This window comes from Lolium perenne, chromosome 3, assembly GCF_019359855.2.
Source record: "Lolium perenne isolate Kyuss_39 chromosome 3, Kyuss_2.0, whole genome shotgun sequence".
Lineage (NCBI taxonomy): Eukaryota > Viridiplantae > Streptophyta > Magnoliopsida > Poales > Poaceae > Lolium > Lolium perenne.
The window spans coordinates 83,610,217-83,626,342 of NC_067246.2; the positions used below are offsets into that span (position 1 = coordinate 83,610,217).

At 45.8% G+C, this 16,126-nt stretch overlaps 2 protein-coding genes across 2 annotated transcripts; one reads left to right on the forward strand and one right to left on the reverse strand.

The window, feature by feature from the left end:
- Positions 1-1,989: 1,989 nt before the first annotated feature.
- On the forward strand, positions 1,990-2,844 carry LOC127339434 (3'-5' exonuclease-like). The gene is made up of 2 exons (XM_051365292.1): positions 1,990-2,273; positions 2,376-2,844. The coding sequence occupies exons 1-2, from the start codon at positions 1,990-1,992 to the stop codon at positions 2,842-2,844; spliced, it is 753 nt and encodes a 250-aa protein (XP_051221252.1).
- Positions 2,845-3,292: 448 nt separating this feature from the next.
- On the reverse strand, positions 3,293-14,151 carry LOC139837934 (uncharacterized). The gene is made up of 4 exons (XM_071827257.1): positions 14,052-14,151; positions 13,688-13,951; positions 13,485-13,608; positions 3,293-3,560 (listed from the first exon to the last, which is right to left on the reverse strand). The coding sequence occupies exons 1-4, from the start codon at positions 14,119-14,121 to the stop codon at positions 3,293-3,295; spliced, it is 726 nt and encodes a 241-aa protein (XP_071683358.1). The 5' UTR covers positions 14,122-14,151.
- Between the last annotated feature and the right edge of the window lie 1,975 nt (positions 14,152-16,126).

Consider the following 16,126-nt stretch of genomic DNA (forward strand, 5'->3'; position numbering starts at 1 on the left):
GCCTTTACTCAGATCAGGACCTTCACCGTCCATGGCGGCAAGGAGATCGATGTTGTCTACACAAACGAGGAGGAGACGATGAGCAAGTACCTGAAGATGTACGCGCAGTGGTATGCGGAAGAAGAAGAGAACAAATTTGTAGGATTGGATCTCGAGTACACTCCGGAGGACCCCAACCACGAAGAAGACAACTACCTCGCCGTCGTTCAACTGTCCATGAGGAACCACGTCCTCGTCTGCCACTATTCTTGGTTTGTAGACCTTAATCTTGCTCTGATTTACTTAATCTTGCTCTGATTTACTTAATCTTGCTCTGATTTAGTTAATCTTGCTCAGATTTTAGTTAATTCAGACTATTTTTTAGTGTCACACGTTTTTTAGGACATAATACGTTGGTTAATTCTGTTTCAACCCTAAATGCACATGTGCTGCTGATATATTCGGTTAACATTCCGAACAGGTAATAATAGGCCGGTTTGTACTAAGCCCATTAACGTGGAGCATGGACGCAGGGAAGGAATACTCATGGCCCATCCAGCAGGGTTCTCTAGTTTTCTTTTGTTTTTTTTAACTCGAATTTAACTGAAATTTAATACTTTATTTTCACATAAATTCAAAAAATGAAAAAACCTTCACACTTCGTCTTAGAATGGATACGAGAGTGTGTGCAAAAATTTCTGGAGCGTTTCTCGAAGGTCGAAAAATCCACATTCTTAGAAACGGAACCGTTTGGGTTACATCAAACCACTTTTTGTAAGCTAGTCGATTTTTCGACCTTCGAAAAAAATTCCAGTTTTTTTTTACCCAATATGTCACACGTTTTTGTGAACATAATCCGTTGGTTAAAACTTTTTTTGAATTTTTTGAATTTAACCAGGTTTGCTGCAGATTTATTGAAATCAAAACTAAAAAACTTATCAGTTAGGCCGAAAGACATGTAACGCGGTTTGTACTAAGCCCATTAACGTGGAGCATGGACGTGGGGAAGGAATACTCATGGCCCATCCAGCAGGGTTCTCTAGTTTTCTTCTGTTTTTTTTTCAACTCGAATTTAACTGAAATTTAATAGTTTATTTTCACGGAAATTCAAAAACTAAAAAAACTTTCACACTTCGTCCTAGAATGGATACGAGAGTGTGTGCAAAAATTTATGGAGCGTTTCTCGAAGGTCGAAAAATCGACATTCTTAGAAACGGAACTGTTTGGGTTACATCAAACCACTTTTTCTAAGATAGTCGATTTTTCGACCTTCGAAAAAAAATCCAGTTTTTTTTACCCAATATGTCACACGTTTTTGTGAACATAATCCGTTGGTTAAAACTTTTTTTGAATTTTTTGAATTTAACCAGATGTGCTGCAGATTTATTCAAATCAAAACTAAAAAACTTATCAGCTAGGCCGAAAGACATGTAACGCAGTTTCTACTAAGCCCATTAACGTGGAGCATGGACGCGGGGAAGGAACACTCATGGCCCATCCATCAGGGTTCTCTAGTTTTCTTTTGTTTTTTTTTTCAACTCGAATTTAACTGAAATTTAATTGTTTATTTTCACAGAAATTCAAAAATTGAAAAAACCTTCACACTTCGTCTTAGAATGGATACGAGAGTGTGTGCAAAAATTTCTGGAGCGTTTCTCGAAGGTCGAAAAATCCACATTCTTAGAAACGGAATCGTTTGGGTTACATCAAACCACTTTTTCTAAGCTAGTCGATTTTTCGACCTTCGAAAAAAATCCAGTTTTTTTTACCCAATATGTCACACGTTTTTGTGAACATAATCCGTTGGTTAAAACTTTTTTTGAATTTTTCGAATTTTCGAATTTTTCGAATTTGGCCGTCAGACATGTAACGGGCCAATGTGGGCCGCCAGACCTCTAACTGCATGTTCGCCTCCCGCCCCTATATCCGCCCAATACTGTGGCAGTTCCACCGTTCTGTCCCAACCCCGGCCGTTCGTCTACCGCATCCCAGTGCTCCCTTCCTCCCACGATGTCCATGGCATCTGCCTCTTCCTCCATCGTGGCCGGAGACGAGAAGTCCACGACGGAGAAGTACCGCATCCTTGCGCACGGGAGTACATATATCGACGTCGTCTACACCAATGAGGCGGCGACTGTTGATAGAATTCTTCGTATGTACGAGGGTTGGCTCGACGAGGACGAGGACAGGTTCAAGTTCGTTGGTCTGGATCTCGAGTATGACTCTAGCGGACACAAGTTGGCGGTAATGCAAATCGCCATGAGGGAGCACGTTCTTGTATTCCACTACATTAGGTACAAGGATCATTGAAATTTATGTCCCTACATTGAATTTAAAGCGTCCCTACATTTTCATTACAGTACTTGTTGAATTTATTTGTGCTGCTCTTGACAAAGGTGCAAGGATCATTGTCCGCGCCTACTGACTTTTCTCAAGGACAAGCAATACACTTTTACAAGTGTTGATAAAAGAAATGACACAAAAGTTCTTCGTGCGGCCGGTCTTCCTGTTCCAGAAGAGAGACACATCGACATCCAGGACATTTTCAAGATTAATGGTCAACCGCAGGCTGGAATGGCTGATCTTGCAGCAAAGCTCATTGATCCCAAGTTTGCCAACATGAAGAAGGACTTCAAGTACAACCGGCTTCGGAAGGAAGGGCATGGTTTCTGGGAATGCAAGCCACTGTCCTGGATGAACCTCGAGTACGCAGCTATTGACGGCTATCTCAGTTATGAGATATACAACAAGATCTACACGGTGAACGAGGGACAAGCTCACCTCCAGAGATCAGACCACATCTGCCCCAGATGCAAAAATCAGGATGAATCTTCATCAATGAACAAGCGTCAGAAGCAAGCCTGAGAGTGATAAGACTCAAGGGGGCAAGTACTAGTGTGTTTGTGCAGTCTGTAATTATATTTGCGATGTGTCCAAGACATAGTTGTGCTCTATGTTATTTGTGAACAAATTCTCCATATTGTTTTGTAAGTATCATACAGTGATCTGTGCGATGCAGTAATGGTATTCGCAATGTGTGCAAGACATAAGCTGTGCTCTATGTCATTCGTGAACAAAATTGTCCTAGTTGTGTTGCAAGTATCAAAATTCGACCTTTGACAATCTGACCAATGTTTGTACAACAAATAATACACAAGTGCAACAATGTGAATCGATCAAGTAGTGTTGTTCATACTTCCGATGGTCCCTCATATCTGCATTGCATGAAATAACACACAAGTCAGTGGCACATAAAATAGTAGAAGATTAGTGCAAGCTATTTAAGAGTAGGGCTGAATCAGATACTCACTCCTTATGTAGCCTTCATCTTGTTGTTTCTGTTATGACCTGGTTGATTGCAAGCAGTGCACAACCTCTCCTTCTTCCGCTCGTCGTGTGACAGTATCCTGCCATGTTTTGACGTCTGTTGATTCGTATCCTTGTCCTTATAGTACTTCTTGTTTTGTTTAGGTGCTCCTTTGGTCTCAGCTTTATCAGGATCACCCACTACTGGTGCATCTCCTCTGTTTTGTGCGTCCTCATGGTAAGCCGTTGAATGACTGTTCTGGTCACCTTTTCTCCTGTGTATTATGCCTTTCATACATTTTATAAGCTCGTTGTAAGATTCTGGGTCATGCAATGTGATACGTCCAAAACGTATCTACTTTCCCGAACACTTTTGCTATTGTTTTGCCTCTAATTTGTGTGTTTTGGATGCAACTAACACGGACTAACGTTGTTTTCAGCAGAACTGCTCTGGTGTCTCGTTTTTGTGCAGAAATCCAACTTTCGGGAAAAACCTCGGAATTTATGCAGAAGGCCCTATTTTCCCAGGAAACTAACGGAGCCAGAAGGGCAATTGAAGTGGAGGCCCGAGGGCCCCACACCATAGGGCGGCGCGGCCCAGGGGGGGCCCGCGCGGCCCTGTGGTGTGGCCCCCTCGGCCGGCCTCCGACGCCCTCCTTCGGACTATTTATCGGCCTCGACCTAAAAACGCACGGAGAGAAGTCGAAGTCGCCAGAAACCCTCCAGAACGCCGCCACATCGCGAAACTCCGTCGCGGGAGCCAGAAGTCTCCGTTCTGGCACTCCGCCGGGACGGGGAATTGGAGGAGATCATCGCCGCCATCACCGCCAACGCCTCTACATCAACCAGCCATGTTTCCCCCATCCATGTGTGAGTAATTCCCCCGCTGTAGGCCGAAGGGGATGGTAGGGATTGGATGAGATTGGTCATGTAATAGCATAAGATTGTTAGGGCATAGTGCCTAGTGTCCGTAGTTGGTACTTTGATGATATTGTTGCAACTTGTTATGCTTAATGCTTGTCACTAGGGCCCGAGTGCCATGATCTCAGATCTGAACATGTTATTGTTTCATCATGATATTCATTGTTTATGGTCTTACCTATAAGTTGTATACACATGTCGCTGTCCGGAACCAATGGCCCCGAAGTGACAAGAATTGGGACAACCGGAGGGAATGGTAGCGATGTGAGGATCACATGTGTTCACGGAGTGTTAATGCTTTGCTCCGGTACTCTATTAAAAGGAGTACCTTAATATCCAGTAGTTTCCCTTGAGGCCCGGCTGCCACCGGCTGGTAGGACAAAAGATGTTGTGCAAGTTTCTCATTGCGAGCACGCACGACTATATATGGAACACATGCCTATTGATTGCTTTGTACTTGGACACCGTTTTATTATTATCTGCAAATGCCCTGCTATGATTGTTACATGAGTTTCTCTCATCCATGCAACGCCCGTTGACATAGGCATCCCAAATGGGCCTGCCGAAGATGGTACCCGGGGTTTATTGGAAGCCCAATACCCGAAGAATAAGAAGATTCGGGAGCCCAAGATTTACTAAGGAAAGATAGAGTTGTAATAGGAAGTGTTGTTTGTAATCTGGCGGGATGAGTTAGAAACCGTCCCGGACTCTGTAAACTTGTATAGCACGAATCCCTCGGCTTCACCTCATATATAAGGGGGAGTCGAGGGACAAAGAATCAATCGAATCATTGTCTGCAAACCCTAGTTTTCACAATCGTCGAGTACTTTTCGGCTGAAACCTTCGAGATCTACTTACCCTCTACTTCTAACTAAACCCTAGCCTACAATCCATAGGCATTGACAAGTTAATCCCTTGTCAATTGGCGCCGTCTGTGGGAATTAGAGGCGTAAGGAGCTGATCTCGATGGCACGCTCAAGATCTTCGACATCGTCAACCGCAAGCAACACAATGGATCGAGGTAAACAGATCGCTACTGGTCTTGTCGATTTTGTTCCTCACCCACCCTCCCGTTTGGATGCATATGCATATCTGGCGGAACCCATGGAGATGACGTTCGGAAGGTTCCACTTTCGCGTCGAGAAGGAAGGATCGTATCGTGTCGAGATTCCGATTTCGTCGGGATCATCAGTGGCCGATTCCGATTTTTCAAGCTATGCATCGTCAAACGAGTCAGGAGAAGAAGAAACCTCGGTGACACGCTACGTCAGCATCAGAGCAAGAGAGAAACTCACCAAGATCTTCAACGACATATCGTTTGAGTCATCTGCGGACTCGTATATAAGCGATGGCTCAAGCGATGTCGACAGTCATGACTTCATCGACAAATCTCTCACAGTGGGCAAGGTCTTCATCAATCTTAACGATGATGTCACCAAACCCAACGTAGATCTGAGTACAAAGTATCATCAGATTTACGCCATTGAAGAGCAAGAAGAGACATCTGAGGCTTTCGACAGTTTGGGAAATCCATACGTCGATCCCTCCAATCTGCGACAAGGCTTGGGCAACAAATACGTCGGGCCAGAGCCGCGAGATAGAGTTCAACTTTCACAAGCAGCGTGGGATAGAGCTGCGAGAGCTATGAACGGCACAGAACCAATGGCTACCACAGCCACACCAGAAGAATTGCAAGCATATCAATATAGGCTCGCACGAGCTGCCAGGGAATTGGAAAAACAGACAGCTGAGTTGAACAGGAGAAAGGAGGCAGCTTCTGCATCCAGCAGGAGAAGGGCAGATCTAAGTCGACAATCTAGAACTACGGGTGATAGCCATCGGGAGGCGCGGAACAGAGCAAGATCAAGGCTGCAACACATACCCGAGGCAGAAAGAGAACACTTGGTTCAAAACCTCGACATGTCCTTTATGTCGATAGATACAAGAGGAAACATCATCCCTAAGACACCAGAGGCTGGGTATATGGCGACACATGCTTTTATCCTTGCATCTAAACCACCTCCGGGTGACCCAAGGGAAACACTGTACAATATGGCGGTAGCAGGAGTTGGAGCTATGGGGACAGCGTTTATATCAACGCCTCCCGAAGGAGTGGCAAGGCAAAATAGTCCGCGACCCGCAGCAACATGGCAAAGACTCGAAGGGCCAAGTGGAGCAAGAGACACAGCGGCACAAGCAAGAGTCGACGAGCGCGGCAAAGCGAAGGGATCATCGGCAATCCCCGAACTTAAAGACGAAGAAATGTGCGGCTTACCATGCTACACGAGGAGAGTCCGAAAAACGCGAGGCCCCTCGGGATTCAAGTTACCCGATAATTTCAAGAAATTCGACGGCCTTCAAGATCCGGAGGATTGGCTAGTCGACTATCCGGAGACGGTGAAGCCGACAGGCGGAACTACGGCAACAGCCATGCACAGCATCCAGGTGCACCTGAGCGGTGCCGCACGATCATGGATAAAGAAACTCGCTCCAGATCCATCGACAGTGGGAAAGTTTCGAGGACGTGTTCGTCAAGAACTTCAGATCCACGTGCAAAAAACCCGCATCGTTAGAGGAGTTGAGAGCGTGTCGACAAAAGCCAGATGAGCCAATGAGAAAGTACATCCAGAGATGGAATATCATCAAAAACTCGGCAGAAAACATATCTGACGAGAGAGCAATAGATGCGTTTGTCGCAGGAGTCAGGCGTGGAGACTTTGTCGAGGATTTGGGAAGGACCAATCCAAGGACAGTATCCGCGTTAATGGAGATAGCAAATAAATGGGCAGATGGAGAAGACGCTGTCCACAACAAACGACACAAGTCGCCAGAGGAGGACCGTGGTCGAAACTATCAACCGAGGCGAAGATTTCCTCGGACGTACCAAAACTACGACGCCCCAGGACAAATTTCGGCAGGTTTTCGGACAAATACAGGAGGCAACAGAGATGATTACCAGAGAAGCAGTGAACAGCGAGGTGATAATAGGGATGATTCACGCAACAGGCAAAATAGTGGGCCGAGGTTTCCAAGACCTTTCGTGTCCCCCGAGGAAATGCTGAACGGACCGTGCCAGATGCACTTCTTCCTCGACAAAGAACGGGAAAAGACAGTCAGGGCACTGCAGAAAGACTGTCGAAATTTTCAGGCAATGTTCGGATACGCGAGAAAATGCTCACGCTCGAGCAGCACAGAGAAACCCTCGGGAGCCTAGGAGCGAGATTCATCTACCGCCACCTCCCGCGATTACGAGAGGACAATCGACACCAGCTAAGAATAGCGGCAGCACCTGCACCACCACCCTATGTTGATCCTAACTCCAACGGAGCGGTGTTGATGATTCTGTTGGGAAGGCCGTCCAATAGAGCTCAAAAAGTAATCTCACGACAGGTGTTTATGGCAGAGAAAATGCCTCCACCAACAGTTGAGTACCTTAATTGGTCAGGACAAGATATCGGCTTCACAATAGCAGATCATCCGCAGCAAGTTCCTCGACCAGGGCAGTCAGCACTTATTCTGCCAGACGTTATCGCAGGATTTGATGTCTCTCGAGTGTTCATAGACGGCGGCAGCAGCTTGAACCTGATGTATGCAGATACATTGAGGAAGATGAACATATCCTTAGCAAACTTGAAACCAACAGACACAAGGTTCCACGGCATCACACCAGAGAAACCAAGTTATCCATTGGGAAAAATCAATCTCGATGTTCAATTTGGAACCCGAGAAAATTATAGAATCGAGAAGCTCGAATTTGAAGTCGTGGATTTTCCATCACAATACCACGCTCTGTTGGGACGACCAGCATATGCTAGATTTATGGCAGTACCACACTATACATACCTGTTGTGGAGGTTGCCCGGACCAAGAGGACCAATCACAGTCAAGGGAAGCTTTGCCTTAGCCGATAAGTGCGACAAGGATTTTCACAGGTTGGCAGAAACTTTCGGGATGCAAGCCGAGTACTTGGCGTCAAAAAGCATGACTGATTACGACGCATCGCGTACGCTGGAAGGCCAAATAAAGAATCAACTTTCAACACAGAGAAAAATTCTAAGGAGGTGCAGATTCACCCGACAGATCCAAAAAAGACGACATCTATCGCAAACGATATGGATATCGCATAGGAAAGCGCGCTCGTCAAGTTCCTCCGTGAGAACTGGAAAATCTTTGCATGGTGTCCAGCTGACATGCCAGGAGTACCCAGGGAACTTGCCGAGCACCACCTAAATTTGGATCCAACAGCGAAACAATTCACACAACATTTGGGGCTTTTTTCGTAACCAAACCGAAAAGCATTGCTTTCATAAATAAATCGACTCGAAGAAGCTGGTTTTATCAGAGAAATATCTACAGAAGCCACTTGGGTAGCTAACCCTGTGATGGTGCCGAAGAAAAACACGACAGTCCTTCGCATGTGCGTCGACTTTACGTGTCTCAATAAACATTGTCCTAAGGATCACTTTCCCCTCCCAAGGATCGATCAAATTATCGACTCCACGGCAGGTTGCGAACGTCTTTCCTTCTTGGATGCATACTCTGGTTATAACCAGATCAGATTAAAAGAAGATGATGAAGCCAAGACAGCGTTTATTACACCTTACGGCGTGTTTTGCTACAAAACAATGCCCTTTGGTCTAAAAATGCGGGAGCAACATATCGAGGATGATGCGAAGTGTTTAGCAACACAGATCGGGAAAAACGTGCAAGTATACATCGATGATGTCGTCATAACATCAAAAAAGGGGACAACGTTGATCGAGGATCTCAAAGAAACTTTTGACAACCTCGACAAATTCTGCCTCAAACCGAACCCGACGAAGTGTTCTTTTGGCGTCCCAGAGGAGAACTTCGGGGTTTCTAGTTTCGGCAAGAGGGATTGAAGCAAATCCCGACAAAATACAAGCCATAGTAACAATGAGAAAGCCAACAAAGTTGAAAGAAATACAGCAGCTAACTGGGCGAGTCGCAGCTTTGAGCAGGTTCGTCGCCAGGTTAGGAGAAAAAGCGTTACTATTTTATGCGCTGATAAAACAAGGAGATAAATTCCGGTGGAACAGAAGAGGCCGACGAGCTTTCGAGGATCTGAAGCGAAAAATCTCGACACCACCAATCCTGGTGGCTCCAAAGGAAAAGGAACCTCTCCTACCGTATATTGCAGCCACGCCCCAAGTGGTTAGCACGGTATTAGTTGTCGAAAAGAGAGGAAGAAGGGAAAATCCATGGAGTGCAGCGGCGGTATACTTCGTGAGCGAAGTCTTGTCACCTTCAAAACAAAGGTACCCTCGGTACCAAAAGCTAGCATATGGAGTGTTCACGACAAAGACGAAAATTGCGCCACTATTTTTCGGCACACCCGATCATAGTGGTCAATGAAGCTCCCTTGTCAAATATACTGAATAACCCGAAGCTACGGGTCGTGTCTCCCTTTGGGGAATAGAACTTTCCCCTCGGGACATCACGTATGAAAAAGAAAAGCAATAAAGTCGCAAATACTTGCGGACTTCATCGCAGAATGGATGGAGTTGCAAAATACAGGACCTCCAGATTTATCGAGAACTTGGACCATGAACTTTGATGGGTCCAAGAGACTAGAAGGAGCTGGCGCAGGAGTAGTACTCATATCACCTGAAGGCGACAAATTGAAGTACATCCTCCGGATGACGTTCCTTAACGCATCTAACAATGAAGCAGAATATGAGGCCCTCATACACGGGATGAAGATGGCAAAAGCACGTGGAGCAACTCGATTAAAAATCTTTGGCGACTCACGAGTTGGTGGCTCAGCAAGTTATGAACCAATGTGATGCAATCAATGATAGCATGATGGCATACAAGGAGGTGTACAACGAGCTTGAGAAGTTATTCGATGGATGCGAAGTAAATCATATTAGCAGGTTGAGCAACGACGAAGCCGACGTCCTTGCAAACATCGGGTCACAGTGCCTTCCAGTCCCGCCAGGTGTATTCTGGGAAGAGATAACAGAGAGATCCACTAAGCCAACAAAGTCAAAAAAGAAGGAGAAGAAACCCTCGGGGGCTGCCAAGGAAAAGCAAGAGGACGAAGAAGAGGACCAGGACTTGGTCATGGTGATACAGATACCATGGATGCAGCCGTACATATCATACATCATGAGGAAAGAAATACCCGATGATCCAGTTGAAGCAAGGCGAGTAATTCGACGCTCCAAAGCTTTTACGGTGGTCAAGGGAGAATTGTATAAGCGAAGTATTTCAGGTGTTTTGCAAAGGTGCGTTACACCCGAAGAAGGAAGAATAATCCTGAAGGATGTACACGAAGGAATATGTGGCCACCACGCAAGTAGTCGAGCTATCGCAGCCAAGGTTTTTCGGGCAGGATTCTCTTGGTTGACAGCAATCGAGGACGCCAAGGACATAGTAAGAACTTGCGACGCATGTCAAAGGTTCGCCGCAAAACCTCACTCTCCGGCGTGAGCTAGCACCAATACCATTGTCTTGGCCCTTTGCTCAATGGGGACTTGATATGGTGGGTAAGTTACACAAATCCTGGCCAGGAGGAAAGGAGTACATGCTAGTAGCTGTCGATAAATTTACAAAGTGGATAGAAGCGAAGCCGATAAATTCACCAGATGGAGCATCCGCAGTAAAATTCGTAAAAGGCCTCGTCTTCAGATTTGGAGTGCCCCACAGCATCGTCACAGACAACGGCAGCAACTTCACATCCCATGAATTCAACGATTATTGCGAAGTGGTGGGTGTTCAGCTGAACTTTGCGTCAGTCGCACATCCTCAAACCAATGGGCAAGTCGAGAAAGCCAATGGCATCATCTGCAATGGTATTAAGAAACGCTTGTTAGGACCATTGGAAAAAGCTCGACATACCTGGCCAGAAGAACTACCAAGCGTGTTGTGGAGCATCCGAACAACACCAAACACAAAGAACGCAGAAACTCCGTTTTCCTGGTTCATGGAGCAGAGGCAGTACTACCAATCGAGATAGAGCACAACTCTCCACGTGTCGCTGAATATGATGAAGAAACGTCGAGAAGAGTGCTAGAAGACGACGTCGACGCACTTGATGAAGCTCGAGATGAAGTATTATCTCGGGTAACCAAATATCAACAGGACTTGAAGAATTACCACAGTCGACGTTTGCGGCCAAGATCTTTTCAGGTGGGAGACCTAGTTCTTCGGCTCACGCAAAAAAGTCATGAAAAACTCGAGTCACCATGGCTTGGCCCTTACATTGTCACGGAAGTAATTGGAGGAGGAGCATACAGAATAAAGGACAAAAAGACAGGGTGGAGGAGCCAAACCCCCGGAACGTGGCGCAACTTAGGCGTTTTACGCCTAGAGTCAAAATATAGTCTTTGTAAAGCTTCAATGTACTGAAACGCCCGCGAGTTTTCAGACGCACTCTTTTCCTTTTTCGGGGCACCGAGTGGGGCCGGAGAAGGTTTTTAATGAGGCGGGCTCGCGGTGCTGCAATATAATAAAGATAGTGACAATATAACTTTTCTTCTTTATCGACATGACCAAAGTCTTCGCTCCGACGAATTTCAATATAGTTCATCGACAAAAGGAAAAACTTGCCTTGGTATTCAAATACCTCGTGAGTCAACAAAAATACAAAATAGTACTCAATAAAAAGCTTGGGGGCTCATATTCGCCTTAAATATATAAATGCCTTGGTTCAAAACCTCGCAAGTATACAAATATAGTAAAGAGTCACCGAAACACTCGGGGGCTAAACAAACAGAGAAATATAATGATTGCTTTACAATATAGTCATGGATTACAAAGGAAAAATATCTACAAGAAGAAACTAACTAGTCTTGATTCAATATGTCATCAAGAGTAACCCTGTTTTCCTCAGGAGCAGCACCAAGAAAATCGGCATAATGGCCATCGACAAAAAGTCGGCATCCATCCGAAGTAGGTCTTCAATCATTTCTTCGGCTATAGGCGTAACCTTCGTGTTAATCCTGTCAACACCAACTCTCCGACGTTTTACTTTTTGGTGAACCTTCTCGACAACCTGGGTAAGGTCAAGCTTCGAGTGGCAGATTTGGAGCATGATAAGAGCAAATCTGGCGCCAGCTACTAGTTGAGCTTTGACAAAATCATGGATACTGCGAGCATCCTTGAACCTTTCCATCAATTCAGGAAGAGTTTTTGGTTGGACGTTCCGAGGAAACATGGAGTTGTAAACCATGGACAAGGTCTTGGTACGAAGTCGAGGAAATCGCGAGTTTGAGAGGCACGATCTTGAAATCGACAATTTGGCGGGTCCTTTCCGGGGTAGCCCAAAACAAAGAACCATGGTCCAAGGAGAGATTAACAAGGAGGGTTGTCCTAGCATTCACCCTCTCTTCCTCGGCAGCATCGCAAAGGCACCTATCAAAACAAAAAGCGGAAACCTTCAAAGAAACAATAGTATGCAGATAAAGGATATCGGCGGATGAAACAGGCATACCCGACATATCTGACCGGCTTCATTCATTAATTCGAGCATGAAATTTTCTCGAATAGTCGCCTTTTCAGCCTCGGAAGCAGCAATTTCCTTAGCAGCTACGGCCACCCGAGCTTGTTGAAGAGCAAATTTTCGGCTGAGATGACTTACGAGATTGCTCCATCATCACAAGTGTTTGCTTCTTCGCATACTGAAGTTGTTGCCGAAGTTCATCCAGTTCTTGCGACAAGGTATCGTCGACAAGAGCGGTATCACCAAAAGCTTTCCTCGCGCGGGAAGAAGAAGGCGAAACATTGGAAGGAGCAGAAGATGGAGTATAGTTATCAAATATCAACTGAAAAATAAACAAGACAACATCAAATAACAAGCAAAAATAGAAGTCTTCATTAATCTCTTGGAATAATTACAAGGGCATTACAGTGGAGTTAAGAAAGTACGTGTCGCCAAATGACTACTTTGGCGACAGAAGCAAAAGAAAAAGAAAGAAAAACAGAGGCATGCAACTAGACCTCCGGCCTCGAGGAGCTAGGAGTTGAAGCTGGCTTGATCCCCAGATACGCCAAGATCTTCTTCGTGTTGGGCTTGGCCGCCTTGATCAGCGACCTCCATCTTGACTGTTCTATCGATCGGTGTCGCCAACCTTCATCCAATCAAGCGTCTCGTTGGCTGTCGCAACCAGGCAACAGTACTCTCGACAGCAACCTTCATATTCTCCTGACGCATCTTCAATCCCAGGTCTTCCGAAGCATTAAACATCTTGGCGAGGTTAAGGAAAGTTGCGGGTTCTTCTTTCTTCGGGAAGAAATAAGGGAACAACGCTGACAATCCTGCATTAGCATTTGCCACGCCTTCACGAATCTCGCGCCCGTGAAACTCCAGAAGAGAAAGTGCGTCAAGGAGAGGATCGTTGACAGGATTATCCAGATCAAAATCCTGGTTTGTTTGGGCTGCCACATGAGACAAGACATCAGTCAAACAATCAAGAAACAGGAAGTGCAGTAAAATAAAAGGGATTGATAATATTACTCAGAGTACGTCGACTTTGCGACTTCAAACGCTTGAGGATTCCTTCGTCACGAGAAGCTTGTGCAGCTTTGAGCTCATCCAAGGCAGTTGTCGCATCCTCAAGTTTCTTCTGCAGTTCCTCGACACCAGCAGCTTTCGCCTTAGCTTCATCAGCTTCGACCTTGGCTTTGCTAGCAGCGAGTTCGGCTTTCTTGCGAGCCGCCTCACTTTGCTCAAGTTTTTGAGCCAGTGCGTCGGCGCGTTCGTTAGCCTCTGCAAATTTCTCTGTCGAGATATGGAAAAAAGAGAGAAGAAAGATCAAAAAATCGCGGCAAGCAACAGGAGTGACAAATTAAGGAAAAACGACAAGTATGACAGTCGTTACCTTCGGCTCTATTAGCATATTCACGGTACCCAATAAATTGGGAACCGATGCGGAGAAGATCCTTGATCATAGGCTGTTCAACGTGAACACAGTAAGAGAAACATCGGCATAAAAAAAAAAAAAAAAAAAAAAAGGAAAAAAGAGATGTGAAGAAATAAAATAAAGAAAATATAGATGTCGACAAACTTACATCATCTAGGAGCGGGGGCGACGAACTGCCCAACTGAGGGGCAGAATCAACAATCTTTTCAACCCGTGCCCTTTTTGGTGAAGGGGCACGGGGGCTCGAAGGAGTAGATGTATCAACATTTTGTTGAGGAGGCGACGATTCCTCCCCTTCAACTGGTTTTTCTGAAATTACTAAAGTATGTGACGTGCTCGTTCGAGCAGCCACATCTAAAGTTGGAGTTTCTTCATCATCACTGTGACAAAATAGTGGCAGCATAAAAAGCAAGGCAAAATAAAATTCTTCAAATAAAAAAGGAAAAGAGCAAGGAACCTACGAGCTGATGATACTCTCGATGTATGGATCATAAGCTGCTTTTCGAGGTGCAGGAGCAGTTTCTTCGGGTTTCGAGGTCCCGGAATCTTCGGCATTGCTCCTTTTCCTTTTGCTCTTCGGAGAAACAGCAGGAGGAGGAGATTGTGCTGATGTTGTATCTTCAGAGGCAGCATCCTTCTCAGTAGATCCTGCAGATTTTCGAGAATCTGCGGGTTCATTCACAAAAGAGGGGGTCTCCTGGTTGACATCATCGACAACGGCTCTTTCTTCGACCTCTCCATCCTCAGGAAGAGGAGGAAGGGAAGCCATAGTAGGATGATTCTACAAAGAAATAGTGACAAAAGAGAATAAGTGAGATACCACTGCAAATAAGATACGAGGAACAGTTCAAAACAAGATAAAACTTCGAGAAGACAAAATACCTCGGGAAGAGGATTGGAAGCACTGTATGGTTCCACTCGACAGGAGGAGGGAATAGGATCCTTCTTGCCTAATCGAGAAATTCTTCGAACCAATTTTTCTAAGTCCTTTACAGAAAGATCACTGGAGATTCTGTTGGCGTCATTTTCACCAGAATACGTCCAAAGGGGATTTTTGCGAGCCTGAAGAGGCTGCACTCTAATCCTAAGGAAGTAGGCAGTAATTTGAACACCAGATAGCTCTTTGCCTCGAGTGTTTTGAAGATGACGGATACGAGCCATGAGCGCCTCTGTCGCCTTCTTCTCTTCTTCGGAAGGTTCAGCGTCCCAGGAGTAGCGGCGTTGGATTTTTGCGTTTCCGTCGAAAGGAACTATGTTGTGTTCAACGGAGTTGGCGCTTTCTTCGTGAATGTAGAGCCATCTCTTGCGCCATCCTTGGACAGAGTCAGGAAACTTGACGTCGAAGTAATCGACATCAGTGCGGACACAGATAACAACGCCACCTATGTTATAGGTGACGTTGTGAGAGCCATTGCGGCGGAGGCAGAAAATACGCTTCCACAGAGCCCAATTAGGAGGGACTCCGAGGAAGCATTCGCAAAGGGTGATAAAAATAGAAATGTGGAGGATGGAATTGGGAGTCAGTTGGTGCAGCTGAATCCCATAAACAAAGAGAAGACCGCGGAGAAAATCATGAATTGGGGTAGAGAGGCCGCGGATCAGGTGATCAACAAAACTAACCCGATACTCCATTGGAGGCTTGGGGTAGCTTTCTTCGCTAGGAAAGCGGATGGCGTCCTCCTTCGTCATGAGGCCGAGCCTCTTCAGCGTGTTGATGTCTTGATTGGAGATTTTGGATCTCTCCCACTCAAAATCCTCGGCGGCCATCTTGGATTCCGGCGTGCTGTGGCGAGTCAGACGCGTGCGCGGTGGCATCAACGGCAGTGGGCAGAGCAATGTATGTGCGTACGGAAGATTGGAGAGAGTTGGGCGCAGGGGAAGTTTTGCGAAAAGGAACAGGTGAGCGGCGCAAGCGAGGGGATGAACGAAGGTTGAAGAAGGGTTTATATAAGATTCGGGTGAAGCAGTGTGCCGTTGGATGAAGAAATCGTGTGGTGAGGATGGATCTTCTAGACACAAGGGCAAAAGAGTAT